At 54.0% G+C, this 27,735-nt stretch overlaps 1 protein-coding gene across 5 annotated transcripts in view; it reads left to right on the top strand.

Moving 5' to 3' along the window:
• PLA2G6 (phospholipase A2 group VI) overlaps positions 1-26,889 on the top strand; it is a 49,901-nt gene extending 23,012 nt beyond the window's left edge. For all 5 annotated transcript variants that reach the window (XM_060025647.1, XM_069541210.1, XM_060025649.1 and 2 more), the window contains 13 exons: positions 127-314; positions 2,533-2,629; positions 3,802-3,984; positions 7,578-7,686; positions 8,720-8,878; positions 10,667-10,745; positions 13,150-13,313; positions 15,039-15,189; positions 23,467-23,603; positions 23,979-24,133; positions 25,318-25,485; positions 25,984-26,057; positions 26,207-26,889. In XM_060025647.1, coding sequence (XP_059881630.1) covers positions 127-314; positions 2,533-2,629; positions 3,802-3,984; positions 7,578-7,686; positions 8,720-8,878; positions 10,667-10,745; positions 13,150-13,313; positions 15,039-15,189; positions 23,467-23,603; positions 23,979-24,133; positions 25,318-25,485; positions 25,984-26,057; positions 26,207-26,351 — 1,809 coding nt within the window. In that variant the 3' untranslated portion in view covers positions 26,352-26,889. The remainder of the gene's footprint in view (positions 1-126; positions 315-2,532; positions 2,630-3,801; positions 3,985-7,577; positions 7,687-8,719; positions 8,879-10,666; positions 10,746-13,149; positions 13,314-15,038; positions 15,190-23,466; positions 23,604-23,978; positions 24,134-25,317; positions 25,486-25,983; positions 26,058-26,206) is intronic.
• The last annotated feature ends 846 nt before the right edge of the window (positions 26,890-27,735 follow it).

Here is a 27,735-nt window from a genome sequence, read left to right as displayed (position 1 = left end):
TGGAGTCCAGCTTCCCTTCCCCTGAGGCCCCAGAGAGGGACGGCCACAGCGGTGGATGTTAGCAGAGGGACAGGCCAGGGGCCTCACTGTGTTTGGCGCCTGCCCACCCCGAGGTCTTGCTGTCAGCTCCTAGGGAAGAACGCATCGGCTGGTGTGAACCAGGTGAATAACCAAGGGCTGACCCCGCTGCACCTGGCCTGCCAGCTGGGGAAGCAGGAGATGGTCCGTGTGCTGCTGCTGTGCAACGCTCGCTGCAACATCATGGGGCCCAGCGGCTACCCCATCCACATGGCCATGAAGTTCTCCCAGAAGGGGTAAGACCCTGCCCTGCCCCACGTGATCCGAGGGGCCTCCCGTCTGCGTGGCCAGTCCCCCTGCCCAGGCGAGCGGTGGCCTCCACAGGCTCATTAGGTGCGTGTCAGATCCTGTTGCCAAGGGCTGCCCTGGTACAAAGAAAGTATTTGATAAATGTGTGGGAGTGTCAATCTCGGTCCATGAACTCTGCTGTGCAGAGAATAGAACTTTGAAAGTTGCTCAGTCATGCACCTTAATTTCTGACCGTGAGCCTCCCTCTACCAAAGTGGAGATAAACAGTCTTAAGCTTCCCAGCACATCTGAGCTGAACAGCCCCTTCACGGCTGCTGTGCTGGTGCAGCTTCTGTGCCCGACTCGAAACCTAGGAATGCTTAGCAAGGTGGCCCAGGGCCCCATCCGCCTGAGGCCTCCCTCCTTCCTGGGGGGTGGCCCTGCTGGGACTCAGGTGCCAGGCCCATGTCCTGGGGAGCTCTAGACCACTCATTTCTTCCTTTCTCCCCAGCCCTGGGAAACCTGGTCTCAGGATAATTCTTCTCCACGTGCAGTGTGTGCACGTGCGTGCGTGCGTGCGTGCGTGTGTGTGTAGGAGGGATAAAAGAGATGACTGTCCCAAAATACTGCCCAGCAGGTACAGTAACTAGAATGAATGAGTGAGTGAATGAGTCAGGTGGTCCCTCAGTCCCGGGCACCGTGCCTTACAGAGGTGGTTGAGAGAAAGCCCGGAACAGGGGATACAGAAGTCGCCCAGTACTTTCCAGAGCCATGTGGTAGACGGGCAGCAAGAAATGAGCTCAGAGGGGCTGCCCTCAGGTTGGGGGCAGGCATGCTCCCCCTCCCTCAGGGTTTTCCTTCCTCTGGGGTCTGCATCCACCTTTCGGCCCCTGGAGGGCATTGATGTCCCCTTGAAGGTCTGGTCCAAGCTTGGACAAACCCTCCTTTCCTTGATTCTTCCTCGTACAGCCAAGATGAACTAGAACTTTCGGGAAGATTTGACCAAATGGTGGGAGACAATCCCAGCGCTCCCACCCCCAGTCACCCCCAGTTACCGAGTTGCAGGTTGCAACCTGAATGGACACACGTGATGAGCGATGCTCTCCCATACCCAAGGGCTGGCACGGTGGCCCTGCTCCAGCTTGGCTCCAGCCACCCTACTGGCTTCAGTCACCTTCTTGGTACAGGTTACCTCCAAGATCCCGATGTGGCCCAGGTTGCTCCCTCCTCAGACACCTGCAACCACATCCCAGGCCTCCCGTGTGGATCGTTGCAGATGAGACAACACGAGTCGTCTCATACCTCGGGTGTGCCCTGCACACAGCCACGCTCCTCTCAGGGCTCCAAGGGGGCACATCTGTCCGTCACCACGTGGCAGCCCGCGCATTCATACTCCAAGGATCACAAGTGTTAGGGTTACTGGGACCGGTTCCATCCCAGCCCCAATCTGGGGGCCCCTCTGCTGTTGGTATTGGCTCAGCCGAGCTTCACCGAGAGCTGGGTTGGGCCCAGGACCCTGCTTTGACTCAGCATAATGTCTTCAAGGTTCGTTTGTGTCGTAGCCTGTATCAAAAGGTCCTTCCCTTTTAGGGCAGAATTACTCCATTTCATATACCACATTCTGCTTATCCATTCACATGTCCGTGGAGACTTAGGTTGTTTCCATCTTTGGGCTATTGTGGGTAATGCTGCAGTAAACGCTGGCATACAAATATCTTCTTGAGCCCCTGCTTTCAGTTCTTTTGGTTGTCGATCTAGGAGTGGAAAGCAACTGCACTTGTAACCACCCTGCCTGCTGCCTCCTACAGGACGCAGTCACTACTTGCAACACCCGTCGTTTGGGAAGCAGGGGAGGATAGAGGGTGGCTGTGTGCTAGTCACAGGCACCCATGTTACAGACAGGCCCAGCCACTTTCCAGAGGTCACCAGTGGGAAGCTGGGGCTTAACCTCAAGCCTGTCTGACGCTGCAGCCAGCACCAGTGAGAGTGATCATTGCTGACCGAAGTCAGCAAGGAAGGCTTCCTGGAGGAGGGGGCTTGAGATGGGACTTGAGGGGCTCAGGATACCGTTGCCGTATCACCGTATGCATGCTGGTTGGTTCTGTTGCAACTGTATTTGCAGGAGCTCTCCCTCACCAGTAGATGAAGCCTTGATTCGTGGCCTCTTCCAGTGTCAGGCTGCCCCCGCCAGCCTTCCTCACTCCCACGTGGCTTCTCTCTCCCCAGGTGTGCTGAGATGATTGTCAGCATGGACAGCAGCCAGATCCACAGCAAAGACCCTCGCTACGGAGCCAGCCCCCTCCACTGGGCCAAGACCGCAGAGGTAGGCAGGTCTGAGGGTGAGTCGGGGCAGGGGGAGGGTCCCAGAGCCCTTTGTTCCTTAGCTACCTATGGGAAGGAGGTTCCTGAGAGGTCTCTGCAGGTGGCACTTGGGGGCCCAGGAGATAAGCCCAAGAAGGGATGGTGTCCTGGCATTGCAGGTGAGTGTCCCCTCTGCGGTTTCCTCATGTGTGAATTGGGGATCTGTGGCCTGCCTGTGGAGGTATCGTGAAGTCAGCAAAGCAGTGCATGAGAAAATTCTTCATAAATTGTGAAGCACCTCATCGCAAATAGAAGGTGACGGATGGTGACGATGCCGATGGTGATGAAGATGGTGGCTCTGGTTTTGTCTGTAGAGAGCCTGGCCGGCATCTCCTCTGAGGCCTCTCCCTGAGCTAAGCTCTGAGCCCCTGGGAAGATGGAGCTCTCTGATCACTTATCTCCAGGAAGCACAGCTATCAGTGCACTGGATGCCCTCAAAGATGATGGGATACTCGTAAATGTGACAGGCCAGGAGGGAAGAGACTGACAACCACTGTGGATACCTTGCCACCAGGAGCTAGACACCAAGTCAGGCCTCCTGTATGTTTTCATGTTCCTTGTCAGCACACTCTGTGACGTGGGCACTTGCATTCCCATTTTCACAGCAGGGAAAACTGAGGTGCGCAGGGGTACAGTGACCCTTCCAAGCTCAGACAATGGGGATGAAGTGGGGCTCAGCTTTGGGCTCAGGTCTGTCAGGGTCCAAAGTCCAGGCTCTCCGGGGCTGTTGGGTGAGCAAGTGTGTGTGTTGCCAAGGCCCAGATGGGGTCATGCCTTTGCAGGGTCCTGGGCAGGGTGGCAGGGGGTGGGGCATTTCTGGGGCAGGGCCCAGAGGAACCTTTGCAGGGAGGGATGGGGTCCTGTGAGCTCCAGGAAAGGACCCTGAAGCCCTTTGAAAAAGTCACCACAGCTTCACCTTTTTGTCCCCTAGTTCCTGGGGTGTGGCCGGTGTGGGAGGCAAGATCTGGGGCCACCCCCAGAACTGGGGCCTACCACCTTGGCTCCTCCCATTGCTGGAGCTTTCCAGAGGCCCGAGACCTGAAGGAAGCGGCCCTGCCCAGGTGCCACCAGGTGCCACAGGCCGCAGCTGCTCTGAGCCCCCTGCTGACTCGGGCCGGAACCCTGTCTCCGCAGATGGCCTGCCTGCTGCTGAAGCGGGGCTGTGACGTGAACAGCACCAGCTCCGTGGGGAACACAGCCCTGCACGTGGCCGTCATGCGCAACCGCTTCGACTGCGTCATGGCGCTGCTGACCCACGGGGCCAACGCCGAAGCCCGCGGCGAGCACGGCAACACGCCGCTGCACTTGGCCGTATCGGTGAGCCCCGGGCTTACTGCCTACTCGGCAGGGGTGCAGGCGACCAGCAGGGCTGGGGCATGCGCCGCTCTGAGCCCAGAATAAGAGCCCCTTCCTCTGCTCTCCAGGGCCTCTCATTCCCATGCCCCCATGTGACATCTGGATGCTGTGAGAGGGGAAAATACAGCTCTGGCTACTGACCGTGGCCTTGGGCAACTCATATCACCTCTGCCAGCCTTGACTTCCATCTGGAGAATGGAGGTGTTGGTACCCACCTGACAGAGTGGTTGAGTGGATTCAGTGATAGACATCCGGTAACTCTATGAGGGATGTCTAAGTAGCACATGTAAGACCTGGCATGGAGTAAGCATCCCCGAGACGTTCGTTCTCCTTCCCTGCATCATCAGGGAAAACCATTCATCTGCATGTTGCCCTTATCTCCCTGGTAGACGCCAAGCTCCTGGAAGGCCGGGCCTGCTTACACATCTTGGTGGCCCATGGTAGCTGCTGGTCACCTTTGCTGGTTCATTGGAGAGCACAGTTCCTGCCCTTAAAGCCCCTACAGTCTGGTTAGACAACTACAGCATGAACATACTAAATGCAGGGGAGGAAGTGTTATTTGTTACAGACGTGTGTGTGTGTGTGTGTGTGTGTGTAACTGTAGCAAACCATACGTACCCATAATTCTGTTCAACATGTCTCGGAGTGATAGAATAGGAGATTCCCCTGGAACTCTAAAAGAAGGAGATTTAGGACAAAGTAAAAGACATCCTGTTTTATACCAAAGGTCATAATTGTAGAGGGGATGTTGCCCAAGAGACTGAAACTATAAATAAAACTGTGGACATTTTTAGCACCGAATGGGCCCTTTGAATTATGTAGTTGAACAGTTCTTAAACTTTTTGGTCTGTTTGATCCTTTTATGCTTTTCAAAATTATTGAGAATCTCAAAGACTGTTTATTTGAATGTTATCTATCCATATTTACCATATTAGAAATTAGAAGTGAGGGATTTTCAAGGTCCTTATTAATTCATTTAAAAAAAACAATAATTTACCAAGCCCATGCTAACGTAAGTAACATTTTTATGGAAGATCGACTTTATTTTCCAGAACAAAAAATAATTGAAAAGAGTTGGCATCGTTTTACATTTTTGTGAATCTTTCTAATGCCTGGCTTCAGAGAAGGCATGGATTTTCCTATCTTCTGCTACATTTATTCAGTATGTTGTTGCATATGTTAAAAATATGAAGAAACTCTGGCCTCACATAGATATGTACATAGTTGGAAAAGATATGTGGTTGTACCTTTGCAGATAATTGTGGGTATTCTTTCTTTCTTTCTTTTTTCTTTTTCTTTTTTTTTGGCCACGCTGCATGGCTCTCGAGATCTTAGTTCCCCAACCAGGGATTGAATCTTAGTTCCCCAACCAGGGATTGAACCCGGGCCCCGGCAGTGAAAGCGTGGAGTCCTAACCACCGGACCGCCAGGGAATTCCCCCTGGATATTCTTTCGTACTGCACCAAAACTGACAAGGGGTAGTTTCTGACAAGTTGGTTGCAGTGGACACTCGGAAATCATCTCCTCAGACTTTTCACTCTGTTACCGTGAAAACCATTGGCATCTTTTGCACTTTGCCTGGCTCTTTACCCCCGCACGGCTTCGTGTCATTCTTGGAAAACATTGGTTTGCTGAGTGTGCCTAGCTACCAAATGTTGACCCATTTTGTTACACAGTCTCAAAACCCCACAGTTGTAAATATCACCACAGTTTCATCAGAAAAGTCTTTAAATTTGGGGAAGCTGTCAAGCCCATCATGACATAGAGCAGTGTTGTAGAATTCCAGTTCTTTTTTTTTTTTTTTTTTTCGGTACGCGGGCCTCTCACTGTTGTGGCCTCTCCCGTTGCGGAGCACAGTCTCTGGACGCGCAGGCTCAGCAGCCATGGCTCACGGGCCCAGCCGCTCCGCGGCATGTGGGATCTTCCCGGACCGGGGCACGAACCCGCGTCCCCTGCATCGGCAGGCGGACTCTCAACCACTGCGCCACCGGGGAAGCCCACAGAATCCCAGTTATTGTCTGAAAGCTTGAGTTCTATCACCGGCACAAAATACTGCCAGCTGTTTTCTTGAAGTGATAGGCTCACCGCATTCATTTTTGAGAAAATACCTCCTAGATACCCAACGCTGAACAACTGTAGTTTGTCTGCCAGTTGTTTCTCGACTAAAAACAGTTTCTCTTGCAAAAAAAGCAGCTCGTTCTGCTTGCAGCTGAAACAGTCACGCAGTGCTTTTCCCGAGACAACCATCATACGTGGTTAGGCCACAGAAATGCCTTGTGCATACTGTGTATTTTATGACAACGAATACACCAGTGTCGAAACTTAATGAGATTAACATTTCTTACGGCTTCATCAAGGGCCTTCTTAAGTGAAGCTGGCTGTTTAATGAATGAATTTACTTTTTACGGTGAGTGCGTGGCAGAGGAGAAAAGCATGATGACTGTTAGTTTGGTGCCACTGCCTTGCTTCATGCTAAGGCACCAGCAGTTTTATCCACAGTTGTTTTTACACCATCGGTGCAAAAGTTAACACAGTGCAAATGCAAAAAACACCTTGATGTTTTCATGAATATGGTTCTAACCTCTTGAACCCTCCAAGGGGTCTCCGTATTCATAGGGGTCCACAGTGCTTACTTTGAGAACTGCTGACGTAGGCCATTGCTTCCGTACTGCAGTCACCTGCGTACCACGTGTGCAGTTTTTGGCGGACTCAAGAGCCACTTTTACAAGTTTGTGCTTAATCATTGCTTTAATTTGGCTTGCTTTTAAGCTTAAATTTATTTTGAAGGAACTGTTACATTACACTGGTAAACCAGTGCCACAAATAAAAGGTAACCAAAGAAGAAATACATAACTAATGGTTAAAACACACGTTTACCTGAGCCCACATACATCCTAATGGTACACGAACAGCAGTTTGGAAAACGGCTTTCTAGACACACCTCTTCATTCTCTAGGCAAGGAAATCAGGCCCCGAGAGAGGGAGGTGATAAGCCCAGCACTCAGGTCTCCTGGCAGCCAGTCTGTTGGTTTGTGCTGGGAAAACACACCCAGCCCGGCCCCGCTGCCCAGCCTCCAGACGTTCACTGCGCATTCTCTGGGGAGGGGGTTGCCGTCAGGGAGGATGTGTGCTCGGTTTCCCCCTCGGAACCGGGGCCCTGGACTTGATGGGGGCCTTTCCTCACTTACCCTCTCCTGCTGGTCTTGCGAGCGACCAGCAGCTGACTCTTCAGTGGCCCCACGGCTCCTGGGTCGGGGGTCATAGATGTTTTGCTTCTTTAGAGAAGGAGCTGGTGGGGCTGGGGGCTGGGTGAATCACTTCCATTTTCTACCTGGGTTATTAAATTCTCACCTGGGGATACTTGTAAGCCTGTTTGTCAGGGCAGTGGCAATATGGGATTGACTGCGGGTGGGGGTCAGAGGGGTTCCAGTGTCTCTCCCCATGCTGGTGAGAGGTCCACCAAGTTGACGGATTGGAGGGGAAGAGGCTGGGGTCCTTTCTGTCTTCATTTCCCTGAGCTGTTGCGTATTTCCCCCTCACTCCATCACCTACAGAAAGACAACATGGAGATGGTCAAGGCCCTCATTGTGTTTGGGGCAGAAGTGGACATCCCGAATGACTTTGGAGAAACTCCTGCATTCATAGCCTCCAAGAATAGCAAACGTATGTACTCTACACTCTGGGACCAGAGTTGGGCAGGGGTGGGTGCGGGGTGCAGGGGCTGGGGAGCAGGGAAGTCCCAGCCATCAGTTGCCCACGTCCCGTCCATACCCGCCCCCAGTTGCTCCCTGCACAGAGTGGCTAGGAGCAGTGGGAGGCCCAGAGGGGAAGTTTCCTTTTCCCAAGAACAGGGCCCCTGACCACTAGATGGGGGCCCAGGGGGTTGCCAAAGCAGTGTCCTCTTCTGTGCGGCCACCATCCTGCCTCAGGGTGCCAGGCCTCTGGGGGGTGGGGGGCAGGGTAGGCAGCGGCAGCAGCCCTCTTCCCCACTCTCGGGGAACTCACTGACGGAACCACTTGCAAGAACAGCCACTAGCCGATGCGTGTGCTGCATGACACGTTACCCCCGGTGCACGCAGGCATGTGCTGCATGACACACGTGCACCCCTCGTGCACACGGGCACCGTGCATGTGCTGCACGCTGGCTCAGTGAGCCTTGGCTTCAGGGCTGGAAAGAGCAGATCCTCCTCACCAGAAGGCTGGCGCCCTCTGGAAGGTTCCGGGGAACTGTGGAGGTTGCTGTGGGTGTGTACCTGATAGCGTTTGCAAGCAAGCGTGTGCGCATGTGCATGCATGTGCGTTTTCAGTTATCCCATCCGTTAGACGGGAGTAAATGCCCACTGGCTGGTTCATCCCTGTTGAGCTCTGAAAGCCTCAAGAATTGCTGAACGTGGAGGTGGGAGTCCTGCTTTCTTGACTGGTGTAGAAGGGAAAGCGGGGGTTCCTCAAATACTCGGGCCAGGCAACACCGACCTCCTCCTTCCATGTTCCGAGTCCGACTCCCAGGACCCGCACCAGCCCCCAGCAGCTGCTTTGGATATAACAGACTAGAGCCAGCACACCCTGGGGCACCCCCGACCCCCCACATACCCAGGTGGCCTGGGAGAGGGGACCGTGTGTGGAAGGGAGGGACCTCTCACTTGCACATCGACAGTTTCTGATCCTGTGCGATCTCCCCCTCCCCAAACATGACAAGTCGTCACCAGGAAGGCGTTCCTAACTCTGCTGAGAACCGTGGGGGCCGACTACCGCTCCCCACTCGTCCAGGGGGTCCCGGCGGAGCAGTGCTCCCCAGCAGCGCGCTCCTTCTCCCTGGAAAGATCTCCGCCCCCACCGATCAGCTTCAACAACCTAGGTAGGCAGCTCCCCTCCTCTCTACCTGGCTCCCAGGCCCTTGGGTCAGAGCAGTCCCTGTGGGAAGGAAACGGGGCCGCATGGGAGAAGTTGTTGAAGGAAGCAAAGGAGGGTGGGCAGCACTTGTCAGCCTCGGGTGCAGCCAGCAGCCCATAGCGCCCAGAGGCTGCTGGGGTCCCTGGCTAATGGCCCGCGGTCCATTTCCCCCAGAGGGTGCCCTGGACGCCCATGAGGTGGGTACTTTCTTGGCCTCTCTGTGCCCTGGGAGCTCGGGTGGGCAGTGAGGGGTGCTGGTGGTGGCTCAGAGCCCTCGGCCCTCTGGCTGTGACCGGGAGCATTTCGGCCACGCTGCTGAATCTCTGTCAGATCTCTGTGTGCTCCTCTTCCGGCCCCTTTGGTGACCTACTGGCCGGGCAACCAGGATCTGCCCCGTGCATCCTTGGTGTCCGTGGAGACAGCCCCTGAGGAGGCGGAGACCTCCTCTGGGCTTCTGTGGGCTGGCCCACCCAGGGCCCCGGATTGTTTGGGAGTGGGCTTCCCCGAACAGGGCAGTCAGAGACCGATCCTTGGCACGCTGGCGCTTTTTTTTTTTTAACTCTTGGCGAATCAGACGCCAGCATCTTCAGCCAGGATACCCCGGCCAGCCCTGGAGCTCAGGGCGGGCAGAGCTGGCAGCCACAGTTAGTCCTTCTGGCTCCGCCTCTCTCCTCCCCCTGCCCCTCCCCACCCAGGACCTGCCCCCCATCGTTATCTCTCGATTTTACAGGCAATCAGCCACCTAAGCCAGGCTGGATGGTGGGCCTGGGGCGCGGCGTCAGATGGGTAATGCCCTGGGCCTAGAGGGGCCGCAGAGCCCGCTGTGCCCCAGGTTAGCTGCGGCTCTAGTCCCCGCTGCTCCTTTCTCTCAGCTGCACGTCCCTCTCCCTGGTGCTCTGTCCACGCCTCTCCTGGCCAGTCTCCCACTTACCTTGTCCCCTCTGGCCACTTGCCCTGGTGAGGGGGAGACACACTGCCTGCCAGCCTGCCGTCCTGCTTTGCTGCTTCTAGACTCCGTGCACAGCTGTGGGAAGGGCCCGTCAGAATCGGGGTGACGTGACACTGCTGGGCCAGGCGACCTGGGGCCGGGCTGCTTGTCAGGAGGGCAGCTAATCCATTTGGTGGGCGTGGGATGGGCCTTGGGCACAGGGGCAAACGTGGATGCTACGGGTGGGTGCATCCGACCTGAGGCCGCTGAGGAAGTTTCCAGACCTGGGATCAGGGCAAGAGGCATCTGGAAGATGGTCGGGATATCTCCATTCCTTCATGGAGTTAAACCCCGAGGAGTGTCCTAACTCTGCCCTTTTGGCTAAATGACCTTGGACGAGCTGTGTAACCTCTTTGAGTCTCATCTGTAAATTGGGGGCCGTGATTCTGTGACGGTGGCCGTCAGCAGCAGCGGCTCCTGGGCAGGAAGAAGTGCTTTGTGAACTGCACACACAGGGCACGTGGGGGGCGCTTCGGGGCTTTGCGAGGAAGACACAGGAAATCGGGAGCTGGCCGGGCAGGGTGGGGCGCCATTCCCAGAGCAGCGGGCTCCCCTCTGCATTCCAGCCCATCGCTCCCTGAGGGGCCTGTGGCCTCTGGCCCTGCTGTATCCTGGGATGAAGAGCCCTTCCAGGGGGTGGGAGGCGGATGCTCCTGCTAGGGACAGTGGGGTAAGGGCACAGCTCCAGATTTGCCCTCAGGACCCATGGGGGGGCGGGGAGCGGCACATGCCTGGCCCCAGCCCCCCCTGCCCTGTGCCTCACAGAACTGCAGGACCTCATGCACATCTCCCGGGCCCGGAAGCCGGCCTTCATCCTGAGCTCCATGAGGGACGAGAAGCGGACGTAAGTGTCGGGGGCAGGCTCATGGGCAGGGCCTCTGCCGGGTGCCATGCAGCAGGTGTGGGACTTTTTCTAGTCTGTCTCTGGCTCTGCAGAGTAGCTCGCACTCTCTGTAGTTCACAGCAAAGAGACTGAGTCTTTAGGGAGGCTGGGCCTGCTTCTCCGTCAATCACTGTGCCGGCTCCGGGCCACACAGTGGAGCTGGCTGCGGCCCTGTCCCTTCTCTCTCCGACCCTGTCATGGACTGTCGGGGGAGATGGCCCCGCTCTCCTCTGGAGGGAGCCCCCAGCTGCCCTGATGCTGACCCTGCCTCCCTCCAAGAGCTAGTGGGTGGGTTGGTTCCCCAAGTATCTGCCGTGTACCCAGGCCCATTCTAGGAGGCAGGCTGGGGTGATGGGCACAAAGGGAAGAAACCCAAGCCCTGTCCCTGAGGACAGTCCCTGGTGACAGTGGTTGTCCGAATCAGTGCCCACCAGCTCGGCGAGTTACCAGGACAAACGTGTTTCCTGTCAGCTGTGCTCTCTCCACCCTTCCCTGTAATGCTGGAGGTGGTTTATCAGTTCTCTGTTTTTTACTATCCTGTGTGCCTAACAGCCTTCCTAGGGAGGCATTAGTAACCTTGTTTTGCAAATGCAGAACTTGAGGTTAAGTGACTTGTTTAAGGTCAGAGCAGACTCAGCCCAGGGCTTCCGAGTCCATGCCCTTTCTGCTCCTGCAGGCTCTCTCCTGGCTGCACCCCTAGTGCCCTCCCCTGCAGGGAAAGCTCTCTTCTCCCAGAAGCAGCTCCCAGGACCAGGCAGCCACATCGGTGGCTGGGCCTCTCCTCGTCAGAAGGCTCGGCCTCCCCTTGCTGTAGCCCACTCGTTTCCTCGGCCACCCTGTGCCATGTGCCCTAAGGGTGCACCTGCCCTATTGCCCGTCTCCCCCTTCCCTCCCACTGCGCCCCCCCTCCCACACACACCCCTGCGCAGGGGCCGAGCAGGGTACCAGAGGGAGGACTGACAGGTCCCCACCAGTAAGAGGAAGGAGGCGGCAGATTCTCCAGCAGGGCTGGGGAGTCTGCACAGCCTGAGCGCCCTCCCTAGAGGTGGGGCTGAGACAAGAGTCAGGATACCCCTGTGAGGACCTCCCCACGCAGGTGTGTGAGGACCTCCCCACGCAGGTCTCTGAGCCACACAGCTCAGCCCTGCTCCCTCCATTGCCAGCCCCACATCTTCAGAAAGGTCTCTTGCCTCTTTGCTCCAGCCTCCCTGGCCAGGGGCCCTGCAGGCCTCCGGCGACAGCACCGCCTCCTCTGACACGCTCTGGGCTTGCTGCAGGGCTGGGCAGCTTGTCCAGGAAAAGACGAGGGACCCCGCAGGCGGGCAGCGCAGGCTCCTTCATCTACCAGCTGTGCGTCCGTGGGACGCCTCCCACCCGCAGAGCCGGGCCTTGCCCTCATGGGGGGAAGAAAGGCAGCAAACAAGTGACCAAAAGCAATTGCGGATGGAAGCGAGAAGGGCTCTGCACCACAGAAGTGGGTGGGGCAGGGGCGGGCTGAGCGGGAGCGTCCCGATGGCATCGGGCAGGCTTCCCTCAGTGGTGACATTTAAGCTGGGATAGAAAGAAGAGGAGGAGACCGGAAGGAAGGTTCCAGGTCTGAGCACAGACGATAGAGGCCTTCTTCCCCGGGGCAGGGGCTGGGCGTGGCGGGCCGTAGGGAGACGGGTCAGGATGTGTTGGAGAGTGTGTGACCCGGGAGTCCACAGACCCCGGTCCAGATCCACCTGTGTGACTCCGAGCTTCGTGTCCTCACAGATATGCACAGGGTGACAGGGAGTATGCACCTGGAAGGGGTTTGGAGCATTTAAGTGAGTTCATGCTGGTGGAAGCTCCTTATGGCTCCTGACGCACAGACGGTCCTTCCCCCGTGCTGCTCCCACCTGACTGGAGGGGCCTGACCTTCTTGGACGCCTGTTCCTTGTGGCCTCGGGAGAGCAGCCCTTCCCCCAGCCTTGTTTAATTCAAACAGACTTTTATCAGGCACCTGCTTCGGGTCAGGTCCGGGACTGGGGATCTGGATCTGACCAAAACCAAGTGGCCTTGGGGAGCCCCTGTTCAAAGTGTGGGAGACAGACCCAGGCGTCTGCCGAGGTGGCACATGGCCAGGGTAGTCTTCCCTGCCCCCTGCTGCCCTCACCTTCCTGCGTCTGTCTCTCTATTGCACCTTTCGCCTCCTGAAGTCCTGTGTTTATTCCTGTACTGACTTCGCTACCGCCTCCCCAAAGCCCCGGTAGCACACGAGCTCTGCAGGGCTTGGTCTCCACGCGCTCAAGCGGCTACCGCGGGGCAGGTGCTCAGGGACACGGCATGCAAAGTGCCGGCTGTAATGGGACCCTCTTCTCTCCCACTGCTGTCCCCACCACAGCCGCGACCACCTGCTCTGCCTGGACGGAGGGGGCGTGAAAGGCCTCGTCATCATCCAGCTCCTCATTGCCATTGAGAAGGCCTCGGGCATCGCCACCAAGGACCTCTTCGACTGGGTGGCGGGGACCAGCACGGGGGGCATCCTGGCCCTGGCCATCCTGCACGGTGAGGGCAACCCCTGGGCTGCTGAGGCAGGACGGGTTGGGGCCGAGACCTGCCCTCAAATGGGGCTGAGTTTGTTCTCCGAGCTTTGCGGAGAACGTCATGGGGGAGGGGAGGGCCCATAGGCCCTTCGGGGGGTGGCTGGGGTGTTGGGGTCCGAGGCTGGAAGGAGGAAGGGCTGGGGGGTGGGCTAGGGTGATGCCCACCCAGCCACAGAGGACAGAACTGGTTTCACTCTCAGCGTTGGGAGCATTTTTATACCGGTTGCCATGCCCCTGCAAGGCAGACACAGAAGGGCCTCAGAACTGCTGGAAATGAGGAAACGCATTCTGAGGGTGGGTGGAGTTGGTGGCCTCAGGAATGAGGAATGTGACTTGGAGGGGTCACAAATGCCAGGGCCCTAGTCTGCACACTTCATTTTACCCACACAGGGTAATGGAGGCCCTGGGGGGAGAGGTGACCCAAAGTCACACGGCCCACTGGCGGGCTTGCTGGGGCTAGGAGTCCCAAGGACGCCCATCCCAACACTCCCCAGCGACACAGAAAGCCCACGCAGTTCGCTGTCACTACAACTTCCCAGAGGTGACGGGGCATTTTGCTTACTGGACAGACTTCCGGGTAGGCCTTGTCTCGGCTCGAGCAGTGTCTCCTTTATGGAGCTGTCTGGGCTGCGTGATGCTGCGTGTGGGGGGCCCCCTCCGACCGAGCTACCGCCCGGCGGGAATTGTCTCAGCATCCCTGACTGGGGATCCCTGCCTGGGTTGGGTTCCATGCCCTCCAACTCGTCCTGCAGATCTGAAGGCACCAGGAGAGGACCCTCCCCCTCCAGGACATCAAGGCCTTCGGGCCAGGCCTGTGCTGGGTGCTAGGCGTGCAGGGCTGAGTCAGGTGCACGCCCCACCTCAAGGAGCCCCGGGTCCCATGGGGGAGGCGTAGGCATCCGGGTGTTCCCAGTGTGAGGAGGCCATGGCCCGGCACCCAGGGTGTGCATGGGAGGGACGTGGGGCACAGCCAGCCCAGGAGGTGACCTAGAGCAGCGGCCCGTGGGGCCCTGGGAGGAGGAGGATTATGTCGGCAAAGCTGCTGGGACTTCTGTCCCCTGGCCTCTGGGGCCCCGTGTCCCCTCTCTGGTCTTCCCTGAGAGAAGGGCCAGCTCAGGGCTGGCTTCCACCCGGCTGGGCATGAGATCTGGGCGTGGAGCAGAGTGGGCGGAGGTTCTAGTTTCTCCTCCAGAAAGGGTCACTTCCTTCTTCAGGGGACATTTATCCCCCATGCAGGGTCTTCAGGCGCCCGGGGGCTATGGAAGGGATCTGAGAAGCCCTCCCCTCCGCAGCCCCCCACTTGCACCCCTGGGCCGCTGAGGCGTGCTGGGCAGCTTCTCCATACTGTGAGGTGCACCCTGCCCCTTGGAAGCTGTCTGTTCTCGCGGGACAGGGCTGGTCTTTCTACTCCACGGCAAATGGGGTGGATCTAGATTTATAAGCTTTTACACGTTCAGGACCCCTTCTTTAAAGAAAACATGCAAATTACGAGTACAAGGTTAAGTGCCGAGCCTTGGAGCTGCTGAAGGAGCTGCCTGTGGGGGAAGTTGCGAGGATGGTCCCAGGAGCCCCAGCTTGGTTGGTGCTTTGGTAAATCTGCCCCCTGCACCCCGCTGGTTCCTGTGCTCAGGCCCCCTGTCAGGGCAGCCCTCGCATCTCTCCCCACCTCCGACCCCCTTGTTCCTAGGCAAGTCCATGGCCTACATGCGTGGTGTGTACTTTCGCATGAAGGATGAGGTGTTCCAGGGCTCTCGGCCCTACGAGTCAGGGCCCCTGGAGGAGTTCCTGAAGCGGGAGTTTGGAGAGCACACCAAGATGACGGATGTCAAGAAACCCAAGTAAGCCTCCTCCCCCTCCTTTTCGGGAGCACAGCGACTTTGGCCCCAGCCATGCACCCCGTCGGCTCTTCCTTGGAGCAGAGGACTCCCTGCCCTGGTCTGATTAAAGCTGGATGGGGGGCGGGGGGGTGGCTGAGGAACACAGGTGCAGAACACCCTCGACCCATGTCTGATGTTTTTCCACCCAGACAGCACATCCCTGGGTCAAAGGGGGTTGGTTCTCGTCCCTCACACACACACTTGCTGAGCACAGCTCTGCCCCCGGCACTGCCTGTGTGTGTTTGTGATGGGGTGATGCAACCATCAGGTGGGAAGGCTTACGATCTGGTTAGGAGATAAGTGACCTAAAAAAATGGCAACCACGCAAGACAGCATGTGCTTATTAAGAGGTCCCAGAAGAACCTTCAGCACCACCACTTCTTTGTAGTATTTATTTCCCATCCTGGAATTACATTATTGTCTGCCTAACTCCTGGCTCGCCTGCCAGACTGTGAGCTGCGTGAAGCAGGAACGTGACTGCCTTGTTTTTCTGTTGCCCCGGCATCTAGCACAGTGCCTGCCCCAGAGCAGACCCCTGAAAAGTGTTCAGCAACTGACTATCCGTGGAAGCAAGGGGGAGAAAGGACTGAGAACAAGGTGGTCAGGGAGGGCTTCCTGGAGGAAGTGAGGTGTAAGCGAGCCCTGGAGAGTTGGGAGGATTTCTTTTCATAGTAAAGTTTTTTTTTTTTCCATTTAATAATAACACATAGTCTTTTAAGAAAATTTGGAAGTTTTGGAAAGTAAAAAGAAGAGGAAAATATCCATGATTTATTAACCAAAAGTTAATGTTTTGAAAAACATTTTTTGTATATTTTATCCTAGACAGTTTTTTTCTTTTCTGTGGTGAAATAGAACATACATTTAGAAAAGGACATTAAACAGTTCCATGAATAATTCTAAAGCAGACACCCAGATATGACCACCAGCCAAGTCCAAAAGCCCCTTGAGTGTGTGCCGGCCCCCGTCATAGCTCCTGCTTCCCTCCACCTCCCACGGAGGTAACCGTTCTCCTGCGACCCGGATTTCCTGGACTTTCTGTCTAGTTTCGGCACCTGAATGCAGCCCTGAGCACGGTTCCGGTCCTGCCTGTCTCTGGGCTTGGACGGAATCCTTTTGTGTGTTATCCTTCCTTCTGTCAATGCCGCATTAGTCAGCATGGTCCCTACTGTTGGGTGAAGCTGTACTTCGTTCATTCTCACGGCTCATATGACTGTGCCCCCACGGTTTATTTCTCCAGATACCTTCAACGGGCACTTGGGTCGTTCCGTTTGGGCCTCTTGAGTCTGCAGTGGACATCTTGGGACTTATCAGAAGACCCCGTGGGGCACATGCCTAGGAGCAGAGCTGCCAAGTCTGCTTGGCCTCAACGCTTAGATTCTGCCCAGCTGTTTTCCAAAGTGGTGGTTTCTATTTCCACTCCCATTAGCCATGTTTGAGAGTTCCTGGCACTCTGCATTCTTGCTAACATTGGTTATTGTCAAACCAATTTAGCTTTATAACGTTTTTGTCTTTATAAATCTGGGGTGAAAGATACTGTCTCTGTTGATTGGAATTTTCATCTTCCTGATTACTAGTGAGGTTGAACACCTTTTCATATGTTTAGAGACCATCTGCATTTCCTCTTTTATAAAGTTCCTATTCAAGTGTTTTACCCATTTTGGGCACAATTGGGTTGTGTGTTGGGGGTTATGAGGCTTCTTAATTCTCTTTTTTATATTTTGAAAACGAGTCCTTTGATGGATTTCTTCTCCCACTCTAGGCTTGTCTTCACTCTCCTTACGGTGTTTTGTTGATGAGCAGATGTTCTTTTTTTTTTTTTTTTCCGGTACACGGGCCTCTCACTGCTGTGACCTCTCCCGTTGCGGAGCACAGTTTCCCGGACCGGGGCACGAACCCACGTCCCCTGCATCGGCAGGCGGACTCTCAACCACTGAGCCGCCAGGGAAGCCCGAGCGGATGTTCTTAATGCAGCAGAATTTCGAAATGTTTCCCTTATTATGATTTGTGCTTCCTTAACTGGAGGCACGGAGCTGCCTTCCTGGGTCTCAGGTCGGGAAGCTCCCTCCATCTGCCTATCACGTTTAGGTCTTTTATCAATCTGGAGTTGATTTTTGTATCAGGAGAAATCCAATTTCCTGTTTTCCCCACAAATAACCAGTTTCCCCAGCCTCATCTGTGAAAAGTCTATCTTTCCCTCCACATCGCAGGCCTTGCTTCCTAGTGGGTCCAGGGTCCTTCTTGGGTCTGTTTTTGACCACGGAGCCCTTATTCTGCAGTGTTTATAGCAAGTTTATAGCAGGACTTCCCACCTTGTCCTTCTTCAGGACTATTGTTGGAGGCCCTTTAGAGAAGTAGTTAAGAGCATGTACCCTGAAGTTTCCTTTTCTCGAAAATGGGAATAATATACTGCCTGCTTCCTGGGGCTTACACGAGAAGTAAAAAGTTGTGTTTATAAAGCACGTAAAAAGCACCTAGCACGTAGAAGTGCCGTATAAGATGTGGGTTACTTGTTGCTATTTGCGCTTCCATAGAGATTGTAGAATCAGACTGTCAGATTCTACAGAAAAGCAAATCCTGTTGGGATTTTGATTGTGATTATATTGAATCTGTATGCTTTATTTTTTTCTTATTGAAGTATACTTGATTTACAATATTGTGTTTCTGGTGTACAGCAAAGTGATTCAGTTATACACACACACATGTATTCTTTTTCATACTCTTTTCCATTACGGTTGATTATAGGATATTGAATATAGTTCCTTGTGCTCTACAGTAGGACCTTGTTGTTTATCTATTATATATATAGGAGTTTTCTGTGAGCTTATTTAGGGGAGAATTGACATCTTAAAACACCAAGTCTTCCAATTAGGGAACATAGCAAAACATTCCATTTGTTGAAAGTTTGTCAGTACAGTTTGATAATTTTATCTATAGCAGTCTTACACACCTGTTATTTTTATTCTTTTTTTTTTTTTTTTTTTTTTTTGCTGTACGCGGGCCTCTCACTGTTGTGGCCTCTCCCGCTGCGGAGCACAGGCTCCGGACGCATAGGCTCAGCGGCCATGGCTCACGGGCCCAGCCGCTCCGCGGCATGTGGGATCTTCCCGGACCGGGGCACGAACCCGTGTCCCCTGCATCGGCAGGCGGACTCTCAACCACTGCGCCACCAGGGAAGCCCTCTCAGAATACTTTTTGCCTTGACTTTGTCTGATATTAATATAGTTATCCTAGCCTTCACTGGTTATATCTGCATGTGGTGTGTCTGTGCTCGTGCTTTAATTCAGCCTTCTTGATCCCTGTGTTTTACGCGTCTCTCTTGTAAATAGCCTATAGCTGGACTTGTTCTTTATCTGATCCGTGCATTTAGTGTATTTATAGATTTTTATTGCATAGTAATATATTTAAGTTAATTAGTTAAGTCTGTTTTAGCTGATTGGTTTGGCTATCAGAGCCTTCCTATAGTTAATCTAATAGTTTATGTGGCTGGTCCATTTATACTTACATAATTACTCATATTTGGGGGACGACATATGCGATCCTATTTTGTTCCGTGTTTCTTGCCTTCTTTGGGATTTACTGAATAGTTTTAATCATTACATTCCACCCCCAACCCAATAGTTTGAAATTTATGCACTCATTTCTGTTGTCTTTTTTTTTAGTGCGTATTATAGAAGTCTAAATTTAACTGATACCATTATCCCCCCTCAGATAATCAAGGATTTTTTTTTTTAAAGAAAATTGCAGAAGAATTTGGATGGCACAAATCATTCTTTTTATTTTTTGAATTTTATTTTATTTATTTTTTATACTGCAGGTTCTTATTAGTTATCCATTTTATACATTACATATCTTAGTAGTTATCCATTTTATACATATCAGTGATTGTCAATCCCAATCTCCCAGTGCATCCCACCACCACCACCCACCCCCCGCTTTCCCCCCTTGGTGTACATACATTTGTTCTCTACATCTGTATCTATATTCTGCTTTGCAAACCGGTTCATCTGTACCATTTTTCTAGATTCCACATATATGCGTTAATATACGTTATTTGTTTTCCTCTTTCTGAGTTACTTCACTTGTATGACAGTCTCTAGGTCCACGCCATCTTATGGGAAAACCCAAACGAACTTTTTGGCCAACCCAATAATTACTTTTCTGAATTTTAAATCTATCTTGTTTTTTTAAAACCTCACAAGATATTGTTTTTTGAAGTTGATGTTTATTTATATTTATCTAGTGGTGAGCTGGGAAACCAGATCTCTAGGGGGATAAAACCCTGGTTTTTAGTGTTTGCCAATTCCCATGGTGTAAATACCCCCACCATGGCTGATTTCAAGCTACCAACAGTTTAACAACCAGCTCGTGAGATTTAGCAATAGGTTCTCACAAGCCAGTGTGAGCTGGCTCCAGCTCATGCATGTGTGTGTGTGTATGAGTATGCGCATATGTGTGTGTATGTATACACGTGTATCACTTCTTTGCTTTACAGTCTTTCCTGTGACCACCTTCCTCCTGCCTAAAGTACCTTCTTTTGCCTTTCCCATAGAGATGGTCTGCTGGTAGTGAATTCTCCACTAGCAGAGTTGTTTGAAAATAAGTTTATTTCACTCTCATCATTTGAAACTAGTTGTATTTCACCCTTATCAGTTGAACATTCTTTTATTTCTCTCTTATTCTTGTTGAGTATAGAATTCTAGGCTGGTGATTTTCTTGTAGAACAAGAAAGATATCATTCTATGCCTTTTAGCATCCATTGTTACACTTGCAGTCAATTTCAATTTAACTCTTACTCCTTTGAAAGTAAGTAGTCTTTTTTCCTCTGGCTGCTTTTATTTATGTGTTGGTTTATTTGTTTTTGGTGCTCTGCAGCTGCACTAAGATATATCTAGTTATGAATTCCTTCCAATTTATCCTGCATGGGATTTGTTGGCCTTCTTAAATCTTTGGATTCATGTCTTTCTTCAGTTCTGGAAGCCTGTGTCATTATCGGTTCAACCTTGCCTCTGCCTGATTTTCTCTTGCCTCTCCTTCTGGAACTCCAGTTGAAAATGTTAGAGCTTTTCTGTCTTTCATGTCTTTTAACTTCTCCTGTATATTCTTTCATTTTATCTCTCTGCATTGCATTCTGGATAATTTCTTCTTACCTATTTTCCAATTCACTAATTCTGTCTTTAACTTTATCTGATTTTCCATTTAACCTATTCATTGAGTTTTTATTTATTTATTTATTTATTTAAGTTTCTAGAAGTATTCTTTGTTTTTTTCTTCAGATCTTCTAGGTCATAACTTATAGTTTTCTATTCCCTGAAAATATTATCAAGCTTGTGTTTAATGTCTTTCAACGTTGTAAGCATAGCTGGTTTTTTTTTTATATAATTTTATTTTATTTATTTATTTTTGGCTGCATTGGGTCTTCATTGCTGCACGTGGGCGTTCTCTAGTTGCTGCGAGCGGGGGCTACTCTTCGTTGCAGTGCATGGGCTTCTCATTGCGGTGGCTTCTCTTGTTGTGGAGCATGGGCTCTAGGCACACAGGCTTCAGTAGTTGTGGCACGCGGGCTCAGTAGCTGTGGTTCGCAGGCTCTAGAGCGCAGGCTCAGTAGTTGTGGTGCATGGGCTTAATTGCTCCACAGCATGTGGGATCTTCCTGGACCAGAGCTCAAACCCGTGTCCCCTGCATTGGCAGGCAGATTCTTAACCACTGTGCCACCAGGGAAGTCCCAAGCATAGCTGTTTTACAGTCTTTGTTTGAGGATTCAAATAACTGCTGTCTATGTAGGTATGTGTTGTTTATGCTTATTTTTATTCATGGTGTTTTATTTCTTGACGTCCCCCCCCCACCTTTTTTGGAACTGTGTGGTACTCCTTAGTGTTGAGAAATATGTGCAGATTCTGTGAAGCCTAGAGTGAGGGTATCTTCTCCAGAGTGTCTTATGTTGTATCCTCCAGGTACCCATGTACAGTAGCATCTAGGGTCACTGTAACTAAATTCTTGGCATGAAGGTTTTGGAACTTCCCCCCAGGTGATGAGAATTTAGACTACAGATCTGCAGGAGGGTTAGTTTGTGGTTATACATTTTCAGAGATTTTTTTTTTCTCCTTTCTTTGTTTAATGCCAGCCAACTTTACTCACAGCCTCCAGGCGTGGGAAAGGGGCAGGTTTATTTCTGGTTTAACCCTTATCCAAGAGGGTAGCCCTTTGGGATTACAATCTAATGTGGGGAGGGTCTCCCATTAGATCCCTAACCTTCAGTGAACCCTGGGCTTTGACTTCTGTCCCTCTGGCCCCATGAGGCCATCAGCATGGAAGTTCAAACTGATAGTTTGGTGTCTGCCTTCAGGTCAGAGATGAGTCTGTGCTCCATTTACCTCTGTGAGTTCTTGCTTATCCTTAGAGTTTACCCTCATCTTTCCTTTCTATCTTATCAGATCTTCTGTGCTTTTTTTTTGAATTTTATTTAATTATTTTTTTATACAGCACGTTCTTATTAGTCATCAATTTTATACACATCAGTGTATACATGTCAATCCCAATCACCCAATCTTCTGTGCTTTTTAAAAAATTTTTTTTGCGGTACACGGGCCTCTCACTGCTGTGGCCTCTCCCGTTGCGGAGCACAGACTCCGGACGCGCAGGCTCAGCGGCCATGGCTCACGGGCCCAGCCGCTCCGCGGCCTGTGGGATCTTCCCGGACCGGGGCACGAACCCGCGTCCCCTGCATCGGCAGGCAGACTCTCAACCACTGTGCCACCAGGGAAGCCCCTTCTGTGCTTTGAAGATCAAAAAAAATTTTTTTTCCAGCATTTAGTTTTTTGTTCATTGAGAGGTATGTTCAAATAACCTTTCCACAAGATTCTTAGAGGTGGAAAACTAATCTTTTTTTCCCATGCGTAGTTTTTGTTCCCTTTTCTTTATATTTTTCATTGTAACAAACACCTTTCTCAGCTCCTTGCTAGTGTAATTTGAAATGGCTGCAAAACATTCCATTGTTTAGGCACTCCCTCCTATTATTTCCATGTAGAGCATTCACTTTTCACTGTAATAAATTACACTGCATGAATAGCCTTAAACAAAAAGCTTTCATTGTAACCAAGGTTATTCCCTTAGGCTGGACTTTCCAAAACGGAATTCCCAGATCAAAGAGCCAGGACAGGTCTTCCCTGGTAGCCCTAGTGGTTAAGAATCTGCCTGCCAGTGCAGGGGACACGGGTTCGAGCCCTGGTCCAGGAAGATCGCACATGCCGCAGAGCGGCTGGGACTGTGTGCCACAACTACTGAGCCTGTGCTCTAGAGCCCACAAGCCACAACTACTGAACCCACGTGCCACAACTACTGAAGCCCGCGCATGCCTAGAGCCCATGCTCCGGAACAAGAGAAGCCACCGCAATGAGAAGCCTGCGCACCTCAACGAAGAGTAGCCCCCACTCGCCGCAAATAGAGAAAGCCCTCATGCAGCAACAAAGACCCAACACAGCCAAAAATAAAGAAAGAAAATAAATTTTTTAAAAAAGAGCCAGGACATTTGTAAAGGTCTGAATACATATTAGTTTCCAAGGGGGCTGTGTCAGTCTACACTCCCCTCAGTATTTAAGGATGTCTGAGTCTCTTGAGACAGTTAGGAGTCTTCTTTAATAGGTTTTAGACTCACATGGTAGAACACTGATTAGGTATCAGAGATGACATGCGGAAAAGTCTCCCCCGACTCCTGTCCTGGAGCTGCAGCCCCCAAGCAGTCCCCTGTCCCAGAGGCAGCTCACTGTTGCCAGGTTCTGCACATGGGTCCTTCCAGAGTTACCCTCTGACCAAGCAAATAGGTACATAGGGTCTTTGGGGGTTTCTTTTTAAATAAATGGTGGCATATTACACACACTGTCCTGAACCTTGCTTTTCCCACTTAAATATAAACCTTGGCGCTCACCATCCAGCAGTACATGAAGCAATACCTCAGCCGTTCTCCAGCGGCACAGACCCCGCTGCGCAGAGGAGCCACGGAGCATGAACCGTCCCACTGGTGGACGTTTAGTTGTTTCCAGTCGTTTGATTTAATGCCATTAATAGCCTAGTGTGTGCCTATCTCCCCGCACATGTGGGAGTGTCTTAGGATGGGTTCCCAGAAGTAGGAATGCTGAGTTTAAGAATTAGTGCGTCGGTGGTTTGGACAAAAATTGCCAAAGGTGGATTGTCCAGGGCGGATGGGTCAGTGGCTTCAGTGTCCTGCTCCTTGTTTCTCTCCAGGGTGATGCTGACAGGGACACTGTCCGACCGGCAGCCGGCTGAGCTCCACCTCTTCCGGAATTATGAGGCTCCGGAGTGTGTACGGGAGCCTCGTGTTGGCCAGAACGTTAACCTAAAGCCTCCACCTCAACCCTCAGGTTAAAACCATGTTTGGTGCATCTGTGGGAAGCAATTGGCCCGAGAGGCTGCAGGTTGGTGGGTGGGAGTCGCAAGCTTGCTGCCAGGCACCCCCAGCCCACCACCATCCCACCCATTGCCCTGGTCTTCCCTCCCAAGGGTATCAGCTGAGGGTCGGCAGAGCCAGGGAGCCATCAGGCCTCGGGCAGGCTGCACCCTGCCTTCCACCAGGATGGCGGGGCCAGACAGCATGGCCTGTCGGTCCTGCTTCTGAAGAGTCCCCAGCCTCACCCTCTTCCCACAGTGCCATGTGCACACACACACACACACACACACCCTTAGATCCGAAACGCACATCTCTTGTGCCACTGGGCCCCCTCCTCCCCCACCCGCAGAGCAGCTGGTGTGGCGGGCAGCCCGGAGCAGTGGGGCAGCCCCCACCTACTTCCGGCCCAACGGGCGCTTCCTGGATGGCGGGCTGCTGGCCAACAACCCCACGCTGGACGCCATGACGGAGATCCACGAGTACAACCAGGACTTGATCCGCAAGGTGAGAGCCACCTCGGGTTGGAGGGGCTGGAACTGACTGCCCACAGCGGCCTCTCCTGTTTCTGCAAACCTTGACTGTACTCTGGGCTGACTCCTGGGAGAGCAAATGGCTTTTCTTCATGCATTCATTCATTTGTGCACTTAACAGCAATTTTATGTCACACTCGAACCTGCCTGATTGGTGGTGTCTGCCCAAAGCACTGTGCTAAGAGGGATTCTGAGGCCCATTCCGGACTAGGTGGTGAAGGGTGTTACGATCAATTAACAGCATCTGCTGTTTGTGGGGAGGACAGCATGCATACCAGTATGTGCCAGTTTACAGGCCTAGCCACGCTGCCCGGCCTGGAGACACACGCTTGGGGAGCTCACATTCAGGGGAGACAGTCCATAAACAAGGACACATCCATCCGAGTGTTTTAGGTGCCGTGACGGAGAACTGTGCAGGGGCCCAGGAGCATCACCCCTGCTGAGAGACATGAGGGCTCAGAAAGGGCTCACAGAGGAGGGGAGCCCATGCTGAGGCCTTTGGGGATGGGGCAGTGCAGAGTCAGTGACCGTGAGGAAGAGAAGCGGCCCTCAGCCCGAGGAGCTTCCTGCAGAGGTGGGTGAGGCCCACTCAGGTTAGGAGAAGCAGTGTGGTGTGGGGGCCTCTGGGTCTGGGGCCTGTCTCTGCCCGTGCTTCACTTCAACCACTGCCTCGGGCTGTTGATAGTACCTGCCTGGGGCCTGTCGTGAGGCTTCCGTGGCCTCTTATCTGTGAAGTATTGAGAACAGTGCCTGACCTTGAGTGTGCCGCATCCTTGTTGGCTGTAGCTGTCACTGCGGTCATCACCAAGCCCCTGATGAAACCGCAGGTGGCAGGGAGGTGAGCGCTCTCTAGGGGCCAGATGTGGAAGGGCAGGCTTCCTGGAGGAAGAAGGAATCAGTGAGAGACTGTGGGATGGGGAAGGGTGCTCAAACGTCACTCGTCTGAGTGCATGGGGAGCCTGGGTAGGTGGGTTGCCAAGGCCGCCCAGGAGATTGGCAGGAGAACTTGTTCTGAAGCAAAAGAGAGGCAGCACAGGCTGTGCTTCTGCCGCAGGAGGCCTGTACTCCTCTTCACAATCCCCCAGGGAGCCTCTCTCTTACCCCTGGGTGCCCCCGATCTGTGGGGCAGGCCCCCTCTCACCTGTCCTGTCCCAACAGGGTCAGGGCAACAAGGTGAAGAAACTCTCCGTTGTCGTCTCCTTGGGGACAGGGAGGTCCCCGCAGGTGCCTGTGACCTGTGTGGACGTCTTCCGTCCCAGCAGCCCCTGGGAACTGGCCAAGACTGTTTTTGGGGCCAAGGAACTGGGCAAGATGGTGGTGGAATGTGTGAGTATGGGCCCCTCCCCAGGCCCGCTTCCCTCGGGATCTCAGCCCCGGGATGAGGCTTCCCGTGGGACCCTGGGTGTCATGGGGATGGCAGGGCTCTGTTGACCCTCCTCAGCCAGCTCGGGGCAGGGGCGTTCCCCTTCCCCTGTAGCGTCTCAGTGCTGGCAGGGACCTTCGGTGACCACCTCCAGTGGGAGGTGTGGAAGCCCATGTGGAAGCCCAGAATGTCAGATGGACAGAAGCTAAGGGGGCAGGGAGCTGGAGGCCTGTCCACTCAGCCCCTCCACGCTCACTGACCCTGAACGCTGCCGAGCCACCCGTCAAAGCCACAGGCCGTGCCCCTCTGCATGGCTGGGACAGTCACTGCAGCCCAGGAAGGGGGATTTGCCTTAGGTCACTCTGCTGATAGGGGCTAAGCCAACCTGGAACCTGGGGACCCCAGGCAGGGGCTGTGTGTGTGGCGTGCGCTGGACGCTCACAGAGGCTGCTTCTCACCAGTGCACAGATCCGGACGGGCGGGCCGTGGACCGGGCCCGGGCCTGGTGCGAGATGGTTGGCATCCAGTACTTCAGGTGAGGGCTCTGCTGGCCCCAGTCCCCAGCCTGGACTTTCCCTTTCCCCAAGGAGGTGCTGTGTGTCCCGAGTCCGCCCCAGTCCTAGCCCTTGTCCCCTACCCAGGCCGAGTGTCCTGGGGGTGACCCCTCCTCCTTGATCCGGACAGACTGAGTCCCCAACTGGGGACAGACATCATGCTGGACGAGGTCAATGACACGGTGCTGGTCAACGCCCTCTGGCAGACTGAGGTCTACGTCTACGAGCACCGGGAGCAGTTCCAGGAGCTCATCCAGCTGCTGCTCTCCCCGTGAGGCCGCCGGGCCCGCAGCTGTCCCCAGGCCCAGCTGGGAGGCGGGGCAGAGCCAGGCCCAGGCGGCTCTGTGTCCACAGCCCCGGCCTAGCGGGGCACGGGGCTTCCTGCGTAAGGCTGGTCCTCAGGCCTCTCTCCCGCTCTGTCCCCGCCTGCTGGCTCTTTGTGTCCTTCCAGCTTAGGAAGCCTCAGGCCTCACTCAGGCTGCTCCCTGACCCCCAAGGTGGCTCAAACACTAAGGCCTCCCAGAGGGCCCCAGGTTCTTCCCGGGCCCCTGGAGCTGCAGAGACCCCTTCTCCCCTCTGCCCTCTCCGCTGGGGGTGGAGCCAGAGAAGCGGGCCATCACCACCCCATCGGGAGGGAAAACCTAGGAGTGGGGTGTCCCATTCGACTTTGCCCCTCCGCGCACCCCAGCCGCCCGCCCACGAGCTCTCCTCAGCTCTCAAAGGTCGCTCCTGTGACTTAAGTTATTCTTCCCGACAGAAAGTGGTTTATGACTGGAGAGGGGCTCCAGGGACTGCCCCAAACTGTGAAATAAATGGTCCAATTCTGGTTTGCCTGTGTTGTGTGCACTGTGGTGTGAGTGCCCCCCACCCGCCAGCCCCCCTCAGCCTTGACCTTCAGCCTTGGCTGTCACCTGCCTGTGCCCACGCAGACGGATGGAAGCTCTGGTTCCCAGGCTCCGCGGGCCAGGGACACCTCTCCTCTTCAGGCCTCCCCAAATCAGGGCCTGAGGGTGTGCAGAGGCGGCCGCCAGGCCCACCTGCCCCACGGTGGAGGGCAAGCGAGAGCCCCACTTGCCAGAGGAGGGGATGAGACCCAGAGAGGGCAGGGGGCTCGGGCACCGTCACACAGCAAGTGACCAGGGCCAGAGCGTGCCCGCAGGTCTGTGCAACTCCAGGGTTTGTGCGGTCCCGTCTCTGGGTGGGCGGCAGCGGGCGGAGGAGCCTCAGCCCCTGGGCTGCAGGTCTGAGGGGCTCAGGGTAGAGAGGGGGCCTGAGAACAGTGACGAGCCATGGGTGACTTCCGCCTGCAGGGACGGACTTCCAGGGAGGGTCCGGGGGTGGTCACTGCACAGCTCGAGCCCAACAGGGTGGGCACTATCCAGTGTAGGCAGGTGGGAGGGCAGGGGTCCCCCAGAGCTAGGGGTCCCTGCTGGCCTGGGAAAGGCTCTTCCTTGAAGAGGAGGTGACCCAGGAGAGTGGCCATCCACGCGTGCCCACCGGTCCGCGGCTCAGAGGGGTAAATAATTGAAGCGCAGGTCACACGAACCCGCCCGCGTCACAGAATGCCTTCCCCGCCGGGTCTGGTTACGCCCCAGATCGCATTCTGACATCCCTGGCTGGTGAATAATTAAGCTGCCACCTCCTCCTTGGCCAGCCCTC

Source organism: Delphinus delphis, chromosome 11 (genome assembly GCF_949987515.2).
Source record: "Delphinus delphis chromosome 11, mDelDel1.2, whole genome shotgun sequence".
Lineage (NCBI taxonomy): Eukaryota > Metazoa > Chordata > Mammalia > Artiodactyla > Delphinidae > Delphinus > Delphinus delphis.
Note: the sequence above shows the minus strand (reverse complement) of the source record. Positions and strands in the feature narration are given on the sequence as shown.